General features: G+C 45.7%; 1 protein-coding gene across 1 annotated transcript in view; it reads left to right on the top strand.

The window, feature by feature from the left end:
- The window catches only part of grin2ab (glutamate receptor, ionotropic, N-methyl D-aspartate 2A, b), a gene marked incomplete at both ends in the record, with an annotated part of 110,800 nt that extends 88,510 nt beyond the window's left edge, over window positions 1–22,290 (top strand). Inside the window, 10 exons of the mRNA XM_080520735.1 lie at window positions 6,039–6,207; window positions 8,183–8,336; window positions 10,010–10,135; window positions 13,602–13,831; window positions 14,402–14,562; window positions 16,855–17,042; window positions 17,823–18,061; window positions 19,860–20,043; window positions 20,392–21,199; window positions 21,294–22,290. Coding sequence (XP_080376861.1) covers window positions 6,039–6,207; window positions 8,183–8,336; window positions 10,010–10,135; window positions 13,602–13,831; window positions 14,402–14,562; window positions 16,855–17,042; window positions 17,823–18,061; window positions 19,860–20,043; window positions 20,392–21,199; window positions 21,294–22,290 — 3,256 coding nt within the window. The remainder of the gene's footprint in view (window positions 1–6,038; window positions 6,208–8,182; window positions 8,337–10,009; window positions 10,136–13,601; window positions 13,832–14,401; window positions 14,563–16,854; window positions 17,043–17,822; window positions 18,062–19,859; window positions 20,044–20,391; window positions 21,200–21,293) is intronic.
- Between the last annotated feature and the right edge of the window lie 431 nt (window positions 22,291–22,721).

The raw sequence follows: 22,721 nt of genomic DNA, 5'->3' as shown, positions 1-22,721 counted from the left end.
CCTGTGATGTTCACCTGTGTTTACTCACTGCTCAAATGGAGTCAGAAACCATTTGACAGCTGCACATTTATTATCGCAGAAAAGGTTCTCGTGTCCTAAACTTCAGGTGTTGAAAGAGCTGTGACATGCACTGATGTGTTTTTAAAACAAGCTCAATCTCTTTTTTTTAATGACGTGTGAGCGAAAAGGATTCTTGACCTCGGGAAGGCCTTTCGCGCCCCCATGTAGGTCCTCTGTGATCGCCACGTATTTACTTAGTTTTTTTGTTTTGTTGCTGAATGATATCCCACGTGTTTGAGCAGCCGCATTCCGAATGACAGCAAAAGTGTCAATCTGATGCCCTTCAATCTTCTTTCTGTCTTATACAAGGATCCATGTTGGGCCCACTCACTTTTTCACTTTATGTAACGACCATGACTCAACATTTGTTTTCGTTCTCCAAACCCAAATCCAAACGTTTGTAGCTTTGTGTCTCACGACATGCGTTCAACACTGAGCTCAGCACCTTCACTGGCGCGTGTTACAGCTGTACGGGAGGAGGACACTTGCCCGACACCTCGAGGATCCACTTACGAGGAGCTGCAGTTGTGTTCTTTGTGGGTGTCGTACAAGTGTAAAACTCCTCTTGTGGAGAGGCACAGACAAGAGTAGTTCTCATTTGGTTCATGGGTAATCAGTTCTGTCAGCATTAATAATGAATTGCTTTCTGTTGCTGTCAGCTCACTAATGCCAATCTGTCTTGATTTCTGTTCCATCTCCTCCTGTTAATACAAGCGAGGCGCGCTGTGCTTCTATTGTGCCATTAGTTCGGTGTGATTTGTGTTATATTTTAGATGTTATGAGCGTGTTGCTCTTTGAAAATATTGCAATTGCTAATCAGTAATGCTGCTCATTTCCCCCTTTAATGCACGTTGTTTATGCGTGTTGAGATTCTTCTCATGAATGTTCTCCGTTCTCCTATCCCATTTCAGTAATAGTCTGCTTTGAAAAAACACTTATGCGTTGTATAAGTTGTGCAATGTCAAGCATCCCTCTTTGTTTATTTTATTCTTTTAATTATTTATTATTATTTGAATCTCAGTCAGTTTTCACTGCAGCGGTAGCTTGTTGTCCCTTGGTCCTCAGACTCCAGAGACATTACACAACCTTGTAAAATGCACACAAAAAAAAACCTGATCCGCAATAACGATGATGTCATATTAGCATTTTCATTCCAGGCACAATGACAAAAAAACAAAACAAAGAGTACCAGTTAGATCAGTGATGTAGTTGAACAAAGATGTAGTTTATGTTTCCTTTCAAAAAGAAGATGCAGCGTAATTCTCTAATTGCTGGAAGTCGTTTCTTTCATCCAGATTATACTTGAAAAATGACTGTGAGGGGGAGGAACTGTTAATTTGCAATTAATTGAAAAATGTTTCCTCGCACGATTATATATTTGACCAAAAATGTAATCAAGTGCAGGAGATAATACAGCTTGCTTCTTAAAGGGGTCATATTATGCGGGTCCCATTGGTCCAACATTATATTCAAAGTTTATTGCCCCAAATCCAGCTTTTCCTTGATTTTCCCTCCATTTCAATATTGGATCGTAGGAGCTGCATTCAGAATCTGCTGTGTCTGTGTGAGCTGGACTGGCTCCGCCCACACACGCGGAGCCAGTGTGGCTCGTGGTGCCATGTGCCAGAGCAGAGCTGCCTGATTGTGGGAGGAGTCAAAGGGGAGGAGCCTACCTTGATTGTGATTGGCTACACCCCCGATGACACTATATAGAGTTTGATTTCTGATTGGCTGCTTGGAGCAACACACTTTTTAAAATAAAGACTGAAACAAGCCAGGGAGAGAGAGGACACACTTTCTTCACTTCTGGGGCGTCGGGCCAGGTGTGGAGACGATTATTACTGTCGGAAAACCTTTAGAAAGTGAATTTTGCATAATATAACCCCTTAAAAAAAAACTAATGAAATCTTTAGGACTTGTACACGGAACCAGCATAATTGCTTGTGTGTTGCAGTAATGCTTATATGTTATAAATGCTTTAAACCTAAGACATATTTTGCACTGCCCTATCTCTTGATTTTGTCTTTTGAAACCTGTTGATTTCAATTCATAAATTCTTCCAATGACAATGAAAGGTTGAAAGGTTATTTTTTTATTGGGCGTTATTTGCCAGTATAAATGATTCTGTGTTTTTGCCACAATGACATTTACCGGCTCAATAACTCGAGTTAGGTTTATGACCAAATAGATATACTTCAAGTAGCTCCAGTGACCAAAGAGAAAAAAGTATGGCGTGGTAAACACAAATATTTATTAGGCGCTTAACCTCCACATTATCTAATCTGCAAAAAAATCTGAACCTGAAGATGCTACACTTGCCGACAAGAAACGAATGCAGGCTTTTAAGAGCATGGATGCTAAGATACTGTAAAGTATTTACCAGTTGCAGCTCCAACTCGTGAAGCTTCAAAAAGCTCTCCAAAGCCCGCGCTTTGTCTCCACACCAGTGGTGACAACCAGCATTTTGGTCAGCTCTGAAGCATCCACGGCTCATATCTGTGTCCAACTTCAGCTCAGTTCGAGTGTCACGTTTCAGAAAGTCAAGCCGCCGCCTGGAGGCAGGACACGAGGAGATGCCGCATGCGGGATGAAACCCAACCTCCTGTCGTTTCCCCTCTCAGTGGCCGCTGCTCGCACCAAACCAGCCTCGTAAAGTATTCTGTTCAGCAGCTAGAGATACCCTCCAGAATGCTGCAGCATGCCCTGTCATCAACCTCCCCAACTTCTTCTTCACCGCCCCCCCCCCTACACTCCCTGCTGGCTGCCGGTGGCTGTTCACATCAAATTCTGAATGCTGGTCCTGGCATCCAGGGCTCCTCGGGGAGCCATGCGCCCATATCTGCAGGCGACGGTCTATCCGTCCTCGCCAGCTTGTGCTCTGTGTTCTGCTACAACCGGCCACTTAGCTCTGGGCTCCCTGCGGCACCTTCGTCATCGTTTCACCTGGCCTTGACTCCTCGTTTCTGCCGCTCCCCAATAGTGAAATGTCCTTCCCACTCCGGGTGGGACGGCAGAATTACCCCGCGTCTTCTATTATGAAAAGGAAGAAAGCCTCTTCACCGTGAAAATCTTCCCTCCCTGTACTCTCCTCACGCCGCACCTGCTGTTTGAAAAACATCTCTCGTAGTTGTTTACCTAAATTCTTCCCTTCTTATTTTTAGCACACCGTTTATCTGGCATCTTCTTTGGCTCTCAGAAATGGTTTGTTATCTTTTTATCAGCACTCTTGATAACGGCATCGGCTAATGGAATGGAAATGTTTCACAAATTCAGACTTCTTCTGCTGTGCTACTTCATCAGAGTGATTGTTATTTTATTTATACATCCAGTTGTTAGTTGTTTGGGGGTTTTTTTTAACTCTGAACTGCTCACCAACTGACTGCATAGATTTCACTTTCTCCAGAGCAGAAATAGGCTGAATGCTCAAAAATCCTCCTTTGCGTCTAATTATTGAAAATATATTTTGCTACAGATGAAATCAATTTTCCAAATCTACAGCTTTATTTTATCTTTGATTCTTTGTACTAATTATTTTAGTTTCTCTCTCTCTCTCTCTCTCTCTCTATATATATATATGGGGGGTTCAGGGTGTTTTCTACATGTATGACAGCCCATCAGAAGGCTTTAAAGCCTCCACTCAACGGCAACACGTCAAACACCACAATGGGCTCTTCTCTTTGAAAGCACTTAAAAGGCATTTGTTGTAGAGGCTGAAATATGTTGCAGGTCTTCTTGAGTGTGTAAACAATGCCAAGATTTTTTCACGAGTCGTCAGTGACAGTAAAAACTTTCTCAAAGAAGCTGCACTTCGTATCTGTGACATCGCTCCAATTATCTGCTGTATACTGTATATGGACACTCACTAAGAGAAAGAAAATGGAGTTGTGTGTTTTTTTTTTTTTTCAAGAAATCTATTTCCTTTTTGCTAAATTCTACAATTTATTGTCTGAATTCATCTATGTGCAGGTGTTTGTAAATATCTAAACATTAATCATAGCTGCTGCAGGCTTTCTTGTCTGTATTGTGCTTCTGGTTGATTACAGTCCAACTAGAAAAGAAAAAAAAAACATGTCCTTTTGAAACTATTCTCTTTGTGAATGACAGCATTGTTGCCATGGACAGTTTTAAAGCAGACAGCCGAAAATTAAATTTGTTCGGGACTGCCATTAGAGGAGGGTAGCAGAGGATAAAGATAGGTTAGGACCATCACCGCCAGCCACGGGGGAAGTGAGAGGAAAAAAACCCTCTCATCTGTAATTACTCTCTTTGAAGGTTTATTTTGCTACTTTTAATGGAGAGAATGAGTTATATTAGAAGGCTTTGTCTCAGACGGCCACAGAGCACGCAGGCAGGACGGAGATGCATCACAACAGGCGCCGGGATCAGCCACGCGGGGCAGGGGCAATTAGATGACTAAACCACCTCCCGCGGAAAGTCCGGCTTGTGGCCTGACCCGCCGTGTCTCAGCGTTCCTCTGGAGCGCCGTGACTGTTCAAGTCTTGAGCGGGTCACTAATGTGTTTCTGGGCCGCCGTTCATATTTCCTGTTGCTGTGTTTGTCCATCTCTGTGTCCGCGTGTGTTCATCCAGCCGTCCGTAAAGGCTCCATTTACTCAGTCACTACGTCCATTTTATTTGTTTATTGTTACAACTGTTCAGCCAAGATCAAACAGATGTGCGTGTGCGTGTGTGTGTGTGTGTGTGTGTGTGTGTGTGTGTGTGTGTGTGTGTGTGTGTGTGTGTGTGTGTGTGTGTGTGTGTGTGCGTGTGTGTGTGTGTGTGTGTGTGTGTGTGTGTGTGTTTACTCAGTGACATAAGGACACAGAGAGGGCTCAGCTGGGAAGAACTAATGTATATTGTATGTATGCATTAAAACACCTGGGGCACATAATGTACATACACATACTGTATGCACACTATGCATTTTCTTCTCACACACACACACACACACACACACACACACACACACACACACACACACACACACACACACACACACACACACACACACACACACACACACACACACACACGCGGCACCACAGATCCAGCTGACTGCTCCTAAAAGATCCTTTATGTGTTTGACGCTCGATCTCTTTGATCTCTCTTTCTCTATCCACTAATTCCTTTGTCCTTCCCTAACTTTAACTGAAATTTAACTCAATTGGACTGCAATGGCAAGCGAAAAGGTCACGGAGTTACCTCTCCGATCCGATCTATACATGCCCTATCAAAGATGGCTGACATGGGAGTCGGATTAAGTTTTAATGGAAATGCTTTTGCTGGTACGGTTTAATAGATGATGAGAATCATTTGATCCAACAATCCAGTCGAGTTCACTGCTCCGGGGTCTTCAGGGACGGCTGTCAGAAAAGTTTACTTAAACATCGGATTCCATTCTCTGCATCTTTGGTGTGCGGCTGCGTTGTGTGTAGGTATGCGGTGAGTTTTGGAGGAGCAGCTCCTTACGGGCTGGAGCAAGGAGACGGAGACGGAGGCAGAGAGCGAGAGAGAAAAGGACACAGAAGAGAGACGAGGAAAGGACAGCTGATATTTTAATCATGTGGGTTGGTTGTTCTGTAGAGCCGAGCTCTATTTAAAGCCCAGCAGCATCTGCTCAGTACTCCTGTGTTTTCATCTGGTTTGGTTTGCTGGCACTGAGGGAAACACACAAACTCGTGCACACACACACACACACACACACACTCTCTCTCTTTCTCACACTGTACAGGCTCTCTCTGCCCTTTAGCAGTATTTACGGTTACTCTGCACTGTCATAATTCTAGTTTTACAGTTTGATGGAAGCGGCAGATGTGGAGCGAGGAGTCAGTCTGCGCCGTTGCAATCACACTCCACACATTCGACCTCATAACACTAAAATGTCCTCTGATATACTGTAAAAAAAATAAAATGTGGTCTAATTGTGTTTGCTTATGTATATATATCTATATATGTGTGTGTGTGTTTGTGACTTTACAGTAACAGCACTTCTGGAGGGGCCTATATTAAACAGTGCTGCAAAGGTTTCTGCATCGACATCCTGAAGAAGATAGCCAGGAACGTGAAGTTCACTTACGACCTCTACCTGGTCACCAACGGGAAGCACGGGAAGAAGATCAACAATGTCTGGAATGGCATGGTTGGAGAGGTACAGCCTTCTTTTTGTTTTGTTTTTTTTCTTCTGAATAACGTCCCCTGTCTCTGCAAGCATTTAAATCACTCGTACTGTAAAACCCGGTGTATTAAATAGCTCCATTTATTCAACAATATAGCTTGTTAAAAGATTAAAAGGGAGTTTGTTATGGCGAGAGTAGTTCTCTGTGATGTACAGTTCGAGGCGATCATGTCTCAGTCCTTTATGCAGCTCCTCCCTTCGTCCCGCAGTCCAGTATAAAAAGCACTTCCTTTAAATGGGACATCTTCTAGGAAACCTCTGTTACAACAAACATAGCGAGAGCAGACATAAAAAAAAGAACGTCTTACACAAGCTGGTATCAGCTTCTACAGGCTGAGCTTTCAAAGCATTGTACACCCCAGCCTTTAAACTGGGTGAACTTCTCTCTTTTTATTTTTTTTAATAAATTGGCCGTGTTTCATATGAGCACCTCAGCTTTTAAACCTTTCATATGCAGTTAATAAATGTGGAAATTTATTCAATTGTTGGTACAATACCAGTTCACAGAGAGCAATACATTTCAAAATGTATTAAAATTTTATTGTGTGGAAGTCACACATTCCAAATAATGCCTTACGGTGGTTGTCTTTCCTTATATTTAACAACTTAAAGGTATTTTACAGGTTTGTATGCTAAAGTTTCGTGTTGACTGCATATTTTCACTATTGAGGTACACTTATTGTGTCAAACGTAAAACGGTTCAGATCAGTCGTCCAATTACACCTTCGGGAGTCGCCAGGGATCCTGGGAACACAGCTTGAGAACCACGAAGTCGGACAGAAATCACAGATCTTTGTATTTGAAGGTTCTGAACGACAGAGTGATTAGATTCCCAGGAGACTGCCGTGGACAAGAAGTCAAAACTCATCCAGTGACATCAGCTTACATTGACACCTTGTACATGTAACAAAAATATAAAGCAGAAGGTTTTCAAACAATTTGCAGCTTCTCTGCCTTATCTACCACTAAAGTAGACTCAGTAGCTTCAAGTCTCGTTGGATTTATGTACATTTGTTGCACCGCTAATTACATCAGCAGTGTGGTTCATGTGGGATTGACTGAAAATAAACCACAGTGCCAGTGTTCACTGTCATGAAAGGACACTGATGTCTTTCTAATAGTTTTTGGACAATGATGAAGCCCAAGGGCACAGAGGAAAATCAGGCTTTGGCTGAGCAAACAGAATAATTAGTGGGATCAGTTCATTGTCGGGACGGTCATTTCATGGGGTTTGTTAAATGAAAAACATGGATCACTGCCAGCTTTATCCTATAAAATCCACAAACAGTGACTCAAGTATCTGGAACTGTGTCGCCCCATCACCGGAGCTCAAAACACAGAGACTGCAAGGTCTTTTTTGACGCCATGCGGGGAGTTCAGGTTCATTGGCAGGATCGCTGGAGGCTTGCTCAGTCTTTATCATTCATCTTTTCTCGAAATGAGTCATTCAGTCACGGATTAAATTGAAGCCAAGTGCTGTCACAGTAAAAACCTCAAAGGTTGAACATGAACCATCAGATAATGGATCTTGACAATACGATCCATAGATCACGGGAATGTTTATGAGAGCGGATCGCCGGAAGCCTTTAGCCAATTAGATCCAAAGACGTATAACATTTTACTACGCACTAAAAACGACATCCTTATGAGCGCAATGTCCGTCTGTCGGAATTCATTTGGACACCCAGAAATGGTGGCATTCTGAAGCAGACAGTTGAGTTTTTACTTTGCATGTGATATGGTCGGAGATGCCCTCCAACTCTGCCTGACATTCTGCGTTGTACCCTCAGCCACTGTGATCTTTCAGGTCCCCCCCCCCCAAAAAAAAAAAAAAAATGGAGGAATGAACCAATGCTGTTGAAATATTTACAGAGTTCACTTGTATGTATTTCAGTGCGTGTTTGCAGTGTGAGTTGTGCACCAAGTCTAACCGTGGTTTCTCTGCCAGGTGGTGTACAAGAAGGCAGTGATGGCCGTCGGATCGCTGACCATCAACGAGGAGAGGTCAGAGGTCATCGACTTCTCCGTGCCCTTCGTGGAGACTGGCATCAGCGTCATGGTGTCACGTAGCAACGGGACCGTCTCTCCTTCTGCCTTCCTCGGTGAGTCCGCCTTTTTGTTTTGTGTCCCTCAAAGTGGGCGGTGCCTCCATATTGGCAGAATTCTGCACATGAAATGGAATATTTGATTCAGACAATATCTGCTGGCCAAATTCCACTTGTGCCCTGACTTTATCTGGGCCTCAACACCCTAAGCACATTAATATTTCTACTACAGCAGTGGAAGTGGAGCGTGCCAGCTGTTTGTGTGTGTGTGCGTGTGTGTGTGTGTGTGTGTGCATGTGTTGTTTTGTTTTTTCAAAGACAAAGCACTCTCGATACACGCCTCCCGTTCTCCCCTTCCCTCTCCTCTCTCTCCTCTCGTCCTCTCCTTCCGTCGTACAGATGACTTGAAACTGAAGCGCTTATCTGTGCTTGCCTAATGTCTCGTATTGTCATTGGAGCGAGGCGGGAAGCGAGGGGATGTATTGGACCATGCATGTGTTGGTCCCTGTGTATCAAGCCATGTGTCAGTATACGTGCGTGGAAGGATTTTTTTTTTTTTTTTTTTTTTTAAAGAAAAGAAAAGAAAAAGAAAGTGTGTGTGATCCTGCACCGATACCTCAAGATGTTTCTGTATCGAGTCAAAGATGTGCGAAGAGCGAATGTGCTTTGGCCGCATGTACAGTATGTTACGGGGTGAGTGCTTTGAGCATGTGTGTTTACATTGGAGCTTATTGGATGATTGTGTGTGTGTGTGTGTGTGTGTGTGTGTGTGTGTGTGTGTGTGTGTGTGTGTGTGTGTGTGTGTGTGTGTGTGTGTGTGTGTGTGTGTGTGTGTGTGTGTGTGTGTGTGTGTGTGTGTGTGTGTGTGTGTGTGTGTGGAGCCTGGGCCAGGGTATCAGTGACGGTTCAGTATCTCTCGCACTCATATTAGAGGCACCTCAGTGCACAATCTCTCAGGGTTGGCTAACCCTGGCAGTCACATACTTATACATACAGTGACACACACACAGACGCACACACACACACACACACACACACACACACACACACACACACACACACACACACGTGTACAGTTTTTCTGGGTTCAGCGTCCCTGGCACTCATCCGTCACTCTGAACTCCTGCCCTGGTACATACCAAACACATACAGACTCACACAGACCCCCCCCCCCGACACACACACACACACACACACACACACACACACACACACACACACACACGCAGACACGCACACACGCCCCACAGCAGGACACATCAGATCACTTGGAGTTTGATTCTTCTCCCTCTCTCTCTCTCTGTCTCTCTCTTTCTCACTCTCCGTTTCTCTCCCCCCTTCCCTCTACCATCTCCCCCGCCCCAGGCCTCTCCCTCTCTCAGCTCTCATCCAAGGGAATAATGAGAAATATGGAAATGTGCTCCGTCAAACTCTCTGTGACTAACTCCCCCTCTCCTCCTCTCCCTCTCTCTCTGTCTGTCTGTCTCCCTTTCTCCCCTCTCTCTATTTCTTCTCTGTCATGTTTTCCTTGCTTTATCCCCCCTTCGTCCCCCTTGTTTTTTTGCTACTCTTCCCATATTTCCTACGAGTCTGTCTCCCCTTTCTCTTTCTCTGCCCCTCACTTTTTATGAGCCTCCTGCTCCTCCACTCTCCGTCTGAAATACTCCATTCCTCTTAAACTCACTCTCTCTTTTCTTTTCTTTTTTTTATCTCCCTCTCCCTCCTCTCAGAGCCCTTCAGTGCGTCTGTTTGGGTGATGATGTTTGTGATGCTGCTCATCGTCACAGCCATCGCCGTCTTCCTCTTTGAGTTCGTCAGTCCGCTGGGCTTCAACCGCAACTTGGCCCAAGGCAAAGGTAGACTCAGACGCACGTCGTCGGGAATATCACACCAATTGTTTCTCCCGGGAGCAGGAAGCTCAAATCCAAGTTTCCCCCCGAAGCAAAAGAAGTGACCTATTATTACCCCGCCTTCAGACGGCACAGGTAATGTTAGGCAGCATTAACACCCCCCCCCCAGGAATCGAAAATCAGCACCTGGAGCTGCCCTGCTGGCTAAAAGGGTGATTTATTTTGTGTTCAAACCAAATAACATTTTGACTTAATTTAACATTTAAATAAACTAAAGGCCAATCTGTGTTTCATTCCTTTCAGCAGTTCTCAGTGATGTTCGATAAATCTTTACATTTTGCTTGGTTTACTGTTTTTCACTGATTGAACAACGAATACCAACAACTTTGGGGGAACTTTCTTTTTTCTTTTTCTTTTTTTTTGCCAATATAACTTCATTTTTAATACATACACACTTTCTATTTTTGGGAGAACAAAGTGCCTGAGAGAAGTTGTATATTTTGCGTGAGTAAAATGATTAATTTTCTGGCAGAAAGCTCCCTGGGTTCCTGCTTATTTTTCTGAGCATCTGTAGATTATTAGCTCTTTGAAGTGTGTACCTTAAAGGGATAGTTTGTATTATTTAAAGTAGGCTTGTATGAAATATTTACCTGTGATGAGTGCGACGTTTTTTGTTGGCTGACTTTAAAAAGAAATGCAGATTGATGCTGTATTTATAATGGGGGGTTTTTTTTGTTTGTTTTTTACATCTTTTAATTTAGTGCAAATCGTATACTGTTTCCCTCTTCATATTGTTTGGTGGATATAATCAAACATTACATTAGCCCACATTAGGTCGGCATACTGACAGTAAACTTTGTGCAGCTGCAAGGGAACCTGAGTTTTGTTTTCACGACTGTGCACTGGGTGATACGCCAGCATCAGTTGTATTTTAATGTAGTTTTTCACACATTGAAGCTATACTGCTGACTGTGATATTGTGATGAATGAAAGAGTCTGTTTTCATTTGGAGAAAGTCATGTCAGTTTTCAACCATTGTTGATGCAACGTGATTCCTCTTCGAGACGTCAACTTCTGCAGCTTCGGTAACTCATCATCAGCTGCTTTGATTCCGCCGCTGTAACGCTGAATCATCTTCAGAGGTTAAAACATGCTGTGAGGAGCAGAGTGTACAGATATGTCTGTGAAATGCAGGAAGTAAAGGTCCTCATACGTACCCAAGTAAAGTACACACACTTGAAAATTCTACTTAAGGGACTAAAGACACTTTGTAAAGCCACCTCTGGGGAAGTTGCTGTGTATTTGCACATGCTTGGATAAGTAATGGGCTGTCCTCCCCTCTTGAACTATAGCAATATAGTAATAATGTGTTATATCCTATGCAGAGTGGCTTTGAGGATTTCCTGTGTGTATTTCTCTGCACATCTGTTTTAGTCTAGTTAAAGCTTCCCTCTGTCTTTTTTTTTTCTCTGACCTATGACTTTGTCTTCTACATAACATTAAAACCATGAAAGTATAAAATCTCGATGCACATTCATCAGACCTACTCTGGATACACAGCATCCTTCCTATATCAAAGTGTGCTTTGAGGTCATACAGCCGAACTTTAAAACGATTAAAGAAATACTCACTGAAAAAGGAGGCACTGGACAAAAATTGTCTCCACCTGATCAAACTCTTGCCTTTGGTTAACGAAGGCTACGATTTTGACCAGAGAAATAAGGCGCGTAGATATTCTTCGTCAGAAACGGCTGTTTGACGAAAATATGACCTCATGAAATATTCTATTTAAAGCTCACATAGTGGGTTTTCTTTGAGACAGCGACACTGGGTTTCGCCGCCGACTCGTGTAAGCACATTATGTTGCTTTGGAGTCGGCGCAGCTGCCTGCTTCTCAAGTCTGAGGATGCCTTCACTCCATTCACTGCGGGGAAACACACTGACTACGGATTAGTACCTCATTTAACCCCACCTCCAAAAATCTGAACTCTCCCTTTAAATATGAAGTTATGCCTGTTAGTGTAGCTTAGCACGATTAGATTTAGTGGAAATATTAAGTCTGGCTCCTTCCGACGGGAAAGAAATCTGCCTGCCAGCACCTTTGAACCTGACTATTTATTTTGTTTACTGAGGCGTAAACTGTGTGTTGTGTGTTGTTATGAGGGTTGTTTACCGTAGAATTTCTTCAACACTGAGCATTACCATAACACACAGTCAGCCAGGCTGGCTGTTTACCTCTGTCTTTATTTTTTTAGGCTAAGACAAGAAGTTCGTGACACTTGCTTTATAATAACAATATAGATGAATAGGCAGTATCAGTTTTTCATCTAAAATTCAGGCCCAAAAAAATAAATAAATCAAACAAGTGTATTTTTCCTGAAATGCCTGCAGTTACATTCTGGCTTTGCCCAGCTTTCAAACATTTGCAAGGTGAAAAGCTTTACAGACATCAAATCAACGCATCACAAACGTTACTGAATCAAGTCTGCAAATTAGTTGTTGTTCCGGTGTTGGCTGAACCTGCTGCCTCTGGATGCTCAATAGTCTGTAAGCAACGTCTCATTGGCTGCTAATTCTCTTCTTATCTCTTTGTATCAGTCCGAGAAACACTGTTTTGCTCGGGTTTATCCGTGAATGGAAAATCCAATCAGTCAGTCGACGTCCTTTTACTCACTACATTTGTTTATGGCTTTGATTTGGCCAGAAGAAAAGACGCTCGTAATTCTTCTCATGCGACCGAAATGCCTGTCGGCAGTAATAATAGTTCCCAAATGCGTAAGCTGTAGGCATCAATAAAAATTAAAGCCAATAATACTGTCACATTTTTCTGTACAATGTCACCCGTCTGATCCCATTAAATTAAATTGCCCTTCCCTTCTTCTAATATGCAGCACTTGTTGCACAAATTAAAAGTTACATCAAGTGCAAAGAAAAAAAAAAAAAATGACTTAGACCTCACGCTGGCCAATAAAGGCGACATTTCCATTTTTCTTTCAGATATACTTTTGTAGCTGTAAAAAGGACGGCATGTCTGCGATGCTCTGGTTGTGTCGGGGAGGGCACCCGGGGTAAAGCCCCTGCCAGATGAAGCATGCAGATTAAACATGCAGACCTCATAGAGAAGGGGAGGCAGCACTCTCTCTCTCTCTCTCTCTCTCTCTCTCTCTCTCTCTCTCAAAGATGTGTGATGATTTGCAGACAGTGAAAAGATCTTAAATGAATCTTTCAAAGCTTCTTTCAGTCCGTAGTCGGCTGAAGTAAGGATGGAATTTCAGAAGAGTAGAATTTATACGACATTGTCGTCCTCTCACTCTTGGCTGAAAAAAGTGAGTCTTTCAGGGTCTCGTACTTCTTCACCTTGTTCAGTTCTGCAGCTCGTGATCCTTTTTATCTCCTCCTCTGTCTGATCGCTCCTCTGCTCCCCCCCCCCCCCCCCCCCCCCCCCCCCCGTTTCTCTCTCCCTCGCTCTCAGACCCGCACGGCCCATCATTCACCATCGGTAAGGCCATATGGCTGCTGTGGGGTCTGGTCTTCAACAACTCTGTGCCTGTTCAGAACCCGAAGGGCACCACCAGTAAGTTCATCGTCTCGGTGTGGGCCTTCTTCGCCGTCATCTTCCTCGCCTCCTACACTGCCAACCTGGCCGCCTTCATGATCCAGGAGGAGTTTGTGGACCAAGTCACCGGACTTTCTGACAAGAAGGTGGGATTACACGCATGTGGACACCACACACACACACACACACACACACACACACACACGCGCGGATGCAAACAGAAGAAAGTTAACACATTCAGAGTCAGGGTTGCTCTTGTAATGGATGCGAGCCCTGCGGCCAGACAGGACTCTCTGGAGAGCGCCCTGGGGTTTCAACAGTGCAGACCTCTGGTCGTAGCTGTCACCGCACTAACAGTGCCAGCACGGCGCTCACACACACACACACACACACACGCACACACACACACACACACGACGTGTGTTTGTGTGTGCGTGGAGCTCGCAGAGGCTGGCAGTGTCAGCAGAACACCAGCCAGTCTTGCGCTACACTGGACACACAATGATGATGACTGATGAGTCCAGTCCACTGTCTCCCCTTTCTCCTCCGTCTCCTCCCGTCACTCTCCTTTTCCCACCTCCCCTCTCCTCCCCACGTGTCCCTCCTTCCCTCTGCACACTCTTGCCCCGCCGTACGTCCCTGTGAGTTCCTCCGGTCCTCTTTCCTCGTCTGATTTTTTTTTCTTTTGTCTGCGCTCTTCACTTTTCTCCCGACAGTTCCAGAGTCCGTACTCATATTCTCCTCCCTTTCGCTTCGGGACGGTCCCCAACGGCAGCACTGAGCGCAACATCAGGAAGAACTATCCAGATATGCATCAGTACATGACCAAATATCATCAGACCGGCGTCGTGGATGCGCTGGTCAGCCTCAAGACTGGGTACGCTTAAACGAGTCAAGCCGCATCACATCAAGTTGAGCTTTATCACACCTGAGGGGGCGCTTCTGTTTGCAAACAGCACGTATGCCGAGGAACATGTGAAAACCAACAACAAACAGCAAAGAGCCCTTGCATCGCACAGAAGCCCGGCCCCATGGGGCCCGGCACTAGCTTATGCTAAAATGCCGCTGTAACGGTGCTGAGTGTGTCTCTGTCACCGACGGTAAAACGCAGACGCTGTCTGCTCGAGCTCATTATAGAGTCTCGCTGCTGCTGGAAAGCGGGGAGCTGCCAAACTAGGGGGGAGCGTAATTTGTTGTGGAGTTTTCTACCTTTATTCTCCCTGCTGCACACACACACACACTAATGGAAGGATGGTTGCAGTTCGTTTATTTGTTCATTAGTTTTGTGCGCTTTGATCTTTTGGGTATTTTCTTCAAACATAATTTTACTTTTTGCTTTTCCCCCCTTTCCGCAATAATTACTTTATTGATACTACATTTCAAATGGATAGGTGGTTTTCTCCCATCTCATATATTAGGCTTTGTTTACAACAACATCCAAAAACTCTATAATGAATGTGCTCAGCAGAATCATCAGCACTTCAGCTGCATTCTTTAGCAAAACTGGATGGTCCTGAAGAAACAATAAACACAAATCTACGCTCGTTGTTTTGACAGAAAAATGCAAAATGGTCGTGAGTTGGGGGAAAAAAATGTTTTTCTGTCCATCGTGAAATACTTTGAGATGAGAGATGCATGGTAAAAATGCAATCCATCTTTTCATGAATTTATATTTCTCTGTAATGCTATGCACAGTGTAATGAATTAACGCTGGCTTGAAATACTCTGAACAAAATCCATCTCATCCCATCACAGCAACAGGCAGTAGATTCACTTCATATGTGTCCTTTAGTGAACAGTTAAATTCAGTGTGTTTTATATTTATGGGCACATATCTAACATGGTGGCCACTGATCTGATTATATAAAAGCCCTTTCCTCTTCATGATGAAGTTTAAAATGGAATTTCCTGGTACCAAACATCCATGTAGGATGGCGGTTGCAGCTCGTGGTAGCATTGTGTTTCATTCACCATTCATCAATTTCTTTTTCTGCTGACCTCAGATGTTGCCGCCTCACTTTGGGGGATTTCGGTGTCAGATACAAATTGTTGCACCCTTCAGACTGAATGCAGCATGTCATGGCGGAAAAATGACAAAACCTGCGAGTGGGGGGGAAAAAAAAAAAAAAAAAAAACAGAGAGAGAAGCCCGCCCTGCATGTGTGGGAATATGTACTGATCAAAGTGACTCTCAAATCTGTTTCGCATGAGGAACATTAGGTCCAAGAAAGCCAAGAGATGCCATTAATACAAAGGGGCTGTTTGTGGATCTGTGTAATAGTGTTACATTACATATACATATTGAAAATATCCATGTATCCAATGGCAATACACTGCGTGTACAGTAGCAGCACTGTACTCTTGGTTACTTGGTTAAATTTAGCAACGTGATTATTGACATTTCGACTCCTCATTTATGTTCCATGTGAGAACAGCCGCAGAGCTGCTGCCTCTTTAGTGCTAATACACCGGCTATTTGATTACAGTTTCACTAAACTCCTGTTTACTGGAGAGGAAGAGTCCAGCGAGATGACCAATGTCCATCTTAAACTTACATTATATTGTAATTGTATCCACAGTACTTGTGATGTTAGCAGCTTTGAATAAACACCAGTTTATCTTCAGTTTTATCTCATTTGTTTTGTTGTTGCTATTTCTTCCGGTAATGTTTTTATTTATTTATTTATTTATTTTTTATTTATAAGAACATCTAACATACAAATTTAAGAGAATCTCACTCCAACTCACTGACATGTAAGTGAGTCATTAGACTGACCCACACGGTGCTAGGTGTATGTAAATAATACAGGCCTGAGCACATTTACAAGTACATTTCCCCTCTCAGGTCACATACACAAAATGTTTTTTTGAGACTTTTAGAAACAATTGTTTCATATTTCATCTGCATCTGAGATGAATTTAAATAGAAAAGTTGTCAAAATGTCAACCTTTCCCACCAAATCCTGTTGGAGGTTTTTGTGTTGAAAGCTGTTAATATAAAGTTCAGGAGAATCTTGAGTTTTGTCAAATTATTTCGCCATTTTCTGTGCATGTTGATCATATTGTGAGACGCAGTTTGTCACCTTTTGACGAGTTCTGACCGCCAGGCTCAAAACAATAAAATAAAATAAAACTGGTCTCCATAACAACACTGTGCACTTGTCGAACAGAAAACTGGACGCGTTCATCTACGACGCCGCCGTCCTGAACTACATGGCGGGCAGAGACGACGGCTGTAAGCTGGTGACCATCGGCAGCGGCTACATCTTCGCCACCACAGGTTATGGCATCGCTCTGCAGAAGGGGTCTTATTGGAAGCGACTCGTGGATCTGGCCATCCTCGGAATCATAGGAGACGGTAAGGTTTTTTTTTATGTTTCCGCTCCATGACATCACACTGAACGTCGTAGGTTTTTCACTGTTGTCGGCCGTTCACGTTAACCCCCCCCCCCCCCCCCCCCCCCAACACTCACTCTCTCTCCTTCTTCCCTTTGTCAGAAAGCTATCAGGGGCTAGTCTTAACACACCATTTCATCATCATTACTCTCTGTGGGTTTGTGAGTGTGTGCGCGTGCATATGCGTGTGTGTGTGTGTGTGTGTGTGTGTGTGTGTGCGTGTGTGTGTGTCCACCGTGTCCTGTTGTGTTTACTCCTCCAGATTGTTCTGTATAATAAGCTGTGAGATGCTGCGAATGGATGGAGGAGAATGAGCCAGGCTGAAATCAAACTGCTGAAGCCACTAAAGCGCTTCACTTCACACCCAGTCTTTTTATTCAGGGCAAACACCCTCATGCGCAAGCACACAGGACACACGAACACACTCCATCTGATAATAATTCCCCCCCATCTTTCCTTATCACTCCATCACTATCAGTTCTCTCCCCCCTCACATTCCGTAGCCCCCTTTTTTCACTCCACCTCCTGTCTCCTTTCCATTACAATCTATTTACCACTTCACCTCTCGAACCCTCCTCCTCCTCATTTTCCCCTCCATCCTCGCACACAATGATACGGCCTCTTACCCGCATACCTCTCTTTCTCTCTCTCTCTCTCTCTCTTCTCCCTCTTTTCCTCCCTGCACATTTCGAACGCCGCTTTCCTGATCCTTCACCCTTGCTTTTGTCCACCTGCTCAACAGGTGAGATGGAGGAGCTGGAGGCCCAGTGGCTCACTGGAATCTGCCACAGTGAGAAGAACGAGGTGATGTCCAGCCAGCTGGACATTGACAACATGGCCGGTGTGTTCTACATGCTCGCCACAGCTATGGGTCTCTCAATACTCACCTTCATCTCGGAGCATCTCTTCTACTGGAGGCTGAGATACTGTTTCACTGGCGTCTGCTCCGGGAGGCCGGGTCTGCTCTTCACCATCAGCAGGGTGAGCCATGCCCAGGAGCTGAACCAGCACTTTGACAGCAGGAAGTAGCTCCTGCTTCGGTTTCCTGAGTTTTTGCCTCTGTTGCCTCTTTTGTCATCCTGTAAGATATTACTGTTACGATATATAGTGCTGAACTCCGCTCACTGATCAAACGCTGTCCCCCAGAGTGCCACAGACCCGATGTGCAGAATTGATTGCGTCTGGAATAAAGCACTTGTTGAAATATCAATAGCAGAACCAGGGATTAGAATATCTTCTAATGTCATTGATGTTTAATACGATAGCCGACAAATGAGTGGGTAAAACACACAGAGAATCGGGGGGGTGGGGACACAACTTTGAACATATTTGCAAAATGTTTGAATGCTGTTACATGCCGAGGCAGAAAAATGGGCCAGGGTTTAAAACAGCACATTACTGTGACTTTGAAGACAGGCGACAAGCCTCCGTGCTGTTAAACAACATCAGTTCAAACATCACAGAAACTTTGAATAAAAAAAAAGATTAGTCTGTTGCTGTCTTGTGCAAAAATTTCATCTCTAACAAAGCAGTCAAGGTTTAATCCATTATCTGTCTGATTTGCCTCATCTTCATAGTTCTTCAGATGTGGCGCAAATGCCAACAAAAGTGTACCGAAAATAGTCACAGCAGTCGGCAGACGAGCAAAATATATAGCATTGTTCTGACTGAAAAATTATCGTATTTGTGCCTCGATGTCTAAAACAAATGCCCTTGTCACTGCAAATGCAAGGGAATCTAAGTGTGCATGTGTTTGATAAAAGTGCGAAGAAATGGGGGGGGGGGGGGGGGGGGGTATTATGAAACCCGGCTGAGACAGAGATGGATTTATGCACATATGGATGGGAGGCTGGAGGAATCAAACCGCTAAGAGGATGGAGACGTGGACATAAACTCATATGCGTACACTATATACACAACCCACTCATATGTACATATGCTGTGCTTTTTCTTTTTAAGTCATCCACACAAACACACACAATCACGCCTATATAGAGACACACAGGAGTGCATCTGTCAGAGGTGAAATGGTTCCACACTCAGGTAGAGTGAGGTGAGGTGGCGGGCAGGCCTGACCGCACGCAGACAGACGGACGGACAAGGACACACACACACACACACACACACACACACACACACACACACACACACAAACCTAAATATACGCACACAGAAAACACAAATGGGCACACCCAGACAGACCATTCTTTCATTATTCATATGTCATGTCTCTGTGTTAGGCAGGGCTTTTATTCCAGACGAGCGGCATTTCACACATTAAGTGTTTTACAAAGAGAGTGCGATGTGTGTCTGGGAGGGCGTGCGTTTGCGTGTGTGTGTGTGTGTGTCTCCCTGTGCACACACGCCGTTTGTGCAGCGATGCTGGAGGTTAAGTGGCTCCAGGAAGAACATCTCCTTGCACTCAGAGGCCCCCCTCCAGTGACATCATCGCCTAAATTTAATTTTGCAGGCGCTTCTGGAAGCAGTTCAGCTTTAAAAAAAAAAATTAAAAAAAAGTGGCGATTATCTCTTCGAGCCGTGTTGCAAAACAAAATGAGGTTAAGGTTTGCAGTAAACACACAAGAGCAAGGATGCAGAGGTCTCTGCTAATTTATCTCATGAAGAAATTGGTCTCACGCACGTCTGAACCTTTTTTGTTAAGTTGCTAGATTGTGAATTACACTGACTCTTCAGTTATCTCTCTTATCTTCCTGCCCCTCATTTTCCTTCTTTTTCTCCTATTTCCTCCTCGCCTCTTGTTTCCTCTCCTCTCCTCCAGGGGATTTGGAGCTGCATCCACGGTGTTCACATCGACATGAAGAAAAAGGCGCCGGAGCTGGACTTCAGTCCTCAAGCCAACATGCTGCACCTGCTTAAGTCTGCCAAATCCATGGCTCTGTCTTCACCCAAACGCAACACTGTCCTCGTGCAGCCCAGCATCATGGACGTGATGTCAGGTAAAGGTAGGTTTATTCACCTTGAGCATGTGTGGAACATGCGTTTGATAGTTTGTATTCAAATGAATTTTACAGAACAAGTCAAACGTGTAAGAAGATGGCTCACTTTGCCCTTCCTTTTTCCATACAGTCTTTGTGTACATAGGTAGAGGTGACTCCCTTCACCTTGTCGTGGTCTCAACAATCTAATTGAATTGAGAGTCGTGTGAAAGCTCCGCTCATGATTAGAAAGGCATTAGATGGCACACTGCATGCCAGGGCAATAGATAATGTCTCAGCTAACTGGCTCAGCATCCATCCAAACGTTCATTTATTGCATACACTGTCTGAGGTGCATCTCTTCTTGTCTCCTAGGTAACTCACTCCATAGTCTGCCTCAGAAGGGTCCTGGTCTCTATAGCAACGCCGCGGGTCCACAGGGTTTCCTGTCTTTGTCCGGGCGACACAAAAACCTCCTTAACAATGCTGCGCCATTTCCCGTGCAGCAGAAAGTCCCCCCTATTCAGACCAGTCCCAACAAGCCCCAGCTGTCAATCACCAACGACAACGGCAAGACCCGCCTCGCCGGGCCCACCGGGCCCGCCGGGCCGGCCGGCCCCGCTTCGAAGCCCCGAGCTCTGTGGAAGAAAAGCGTGGAAACGCTGAAGACTCAGCCCACTGTTGTGTCTCCGGGCACGAGCCCCGCCCCGACGTCTGGGCCGGGGCCTCCTGCGATGAAGAGCCAGCGGTACCTGCCAGAAGAGCCACAGCACTCCGACATCTCCGAGTGCTCCAGTCGGCCGCCGTCCCACAAAGATTCTGACTCCATGGCCACAAGAGGGGGATTTAAGCCCATCAATCAGTTGAGGAAGAGGGGGGGAGGTGGGGGAGGTGGGGGAGGGGGTAGCGTAGGAGGCGGGGGATCAAAAATCTACTCCATTGATTCAGACCAGGCCAGTCTCCAATCCGCTCCCCCGTACCAGAGAGACAGCCAGGGAGGCGATGAGCTCAGCTACCCTCCTGACCTGTTTCCACCTGACAGCACATACTCACACGCTCACACACTCCAGGCCGACACTCCCATTTTGCAGCTGAGCGCCAGCCTTCTGCACCACAGTCACAGTGCTGAGGCCGACCTGCACTCCCTGAAGGACAAGAAATACAGCACCTACACGCACAGCAGGTATCGTGTCCAACAAAAAAATACTCCGCAGAGGCATGATTCAATCGCTTGCTTTTGTTCTTTAGAATATAAGCATTGTTTTCTCTGTTTCCAGTGTGAAGGACAAATCCGGGGGTTCGTTTGACGCTGCCGGTGGGACTGCAGGGACGCAAAGCGTCCGGCCCGGACACTGTCGCTCCTGTCTGACGAAGCTCACCGGATACTCGGGCCTTTACACTGTTCGCTCCCCACAAGCTCGCTGCGATGCCTGCGCCCACCTGGGGAACCTGTATGACATCAGCGAAGATCACCTGCACTCACACTACTCCCACACACACCCGCACAGCGGGGACATGTTTACACACTACCTTCCGCAGGCCGAGCTGGGCCTGGTGGGCGAGGGGGACGGCCTCGTCAGCCACTTCGAGCCCTCCCCGTCCTCCCCGTCTCCTCTCCCCACCTCCTCGTCGGCTCAGCACCTCCAGCTGAGTCGCCAGCCCTCCTACGAGAACGTGCTTCCGGACGGCATCCCGGAGCGGCAGCCCCAGCCGCACCCGCACCTGCGGGGACTGAGCCTGCCCGACCGAGACCGGGATCGGGAGCTCACCCTGGACGAGGGGGCCTACGCTAACGTTCTCACCATGCGCTCCGATCGACCGTTCAGCAGCCGCAGCCCCCCTTCCCCGTCACCGTCGCACCACCACAGCCTGGACGCCCCGATGCCTATGCCCCGGCGCTCTAAGAGCCTCTTCCCCGACCGGCCATCTCACAACCCTTTCCTCCAGTCAGCCCCTGGCACGGCTCAGCGAGATCCCGCCTCCCAGGCTGCCACACGCATTCCACAGAGAAATTCTGCCCACGAGCTCTATAAGCAGCGAATGCCGCTATCGCTTACTCTCGGTAACCATGGCAGCCATCACATCAACCAGCATGGCGGCCATATCGACCAACAGGTGTTCTACCCTCAGCAGGAGCCTCCCATGGTGGCCTACATGGTTCCACCGGCTGCCGCTCAGCCAATGAGCTATGTGACAGCACCGCGAGCTTCGAGCGCGGGTGGTAACCGACCCCGGCTCTATCGGCGCATGCCGAGCATCGAATCTGACGTCTGAGAGCCGCACGCAGCACACTTAACGCTCACTGAAACACTCTGACACGCACGCATGCAAGAAAGAGATGTGTGTGACCGGACCAGGCAGCTCCGATTCTATACATACACACACACACAGACACACACACACACACACACACACAGACACACACAGGTGATAGACGGTTCGGTCTGCTCCGAACTCAAAGGTTAACAGTGATGCTGAGTAAATAAATCATTGTTTTCTTCATCACGCCCTCTAAAGGGCAGGGATGAATCCACAGAGGCACCTGGAGGCACAAGACAAGATGAGGAGTGTGTGTGTGTGTGTGTGAGTGTCGGTGTGTGTTTACCAGCCTCAAGTCGCAGGCATTGAGGCACAAACTGACAATTCGTCTGACAAAACAGATCGAAATCCGGGTGGGACAAGAAGGACACTGTACACGGGGGCCT

The sequence above is a fragment of the Blennius ocellaris genome, assembly GCF_963422515.1.
Source record: "Blennius ocellaris genome assembly, chromosome: 3".
Lineage (NCBI taxonomy): Eukaryota > Metazoa > Chordata > Actinopteri > Blenniiformes > Blenniidae > Blennius > Blennius ocellaris.
The sequence above is the reverse complement of the archived record's forward strand: the minus strand, read 5'-3'. Positions and strand labels throughout refer to the sequence as shown.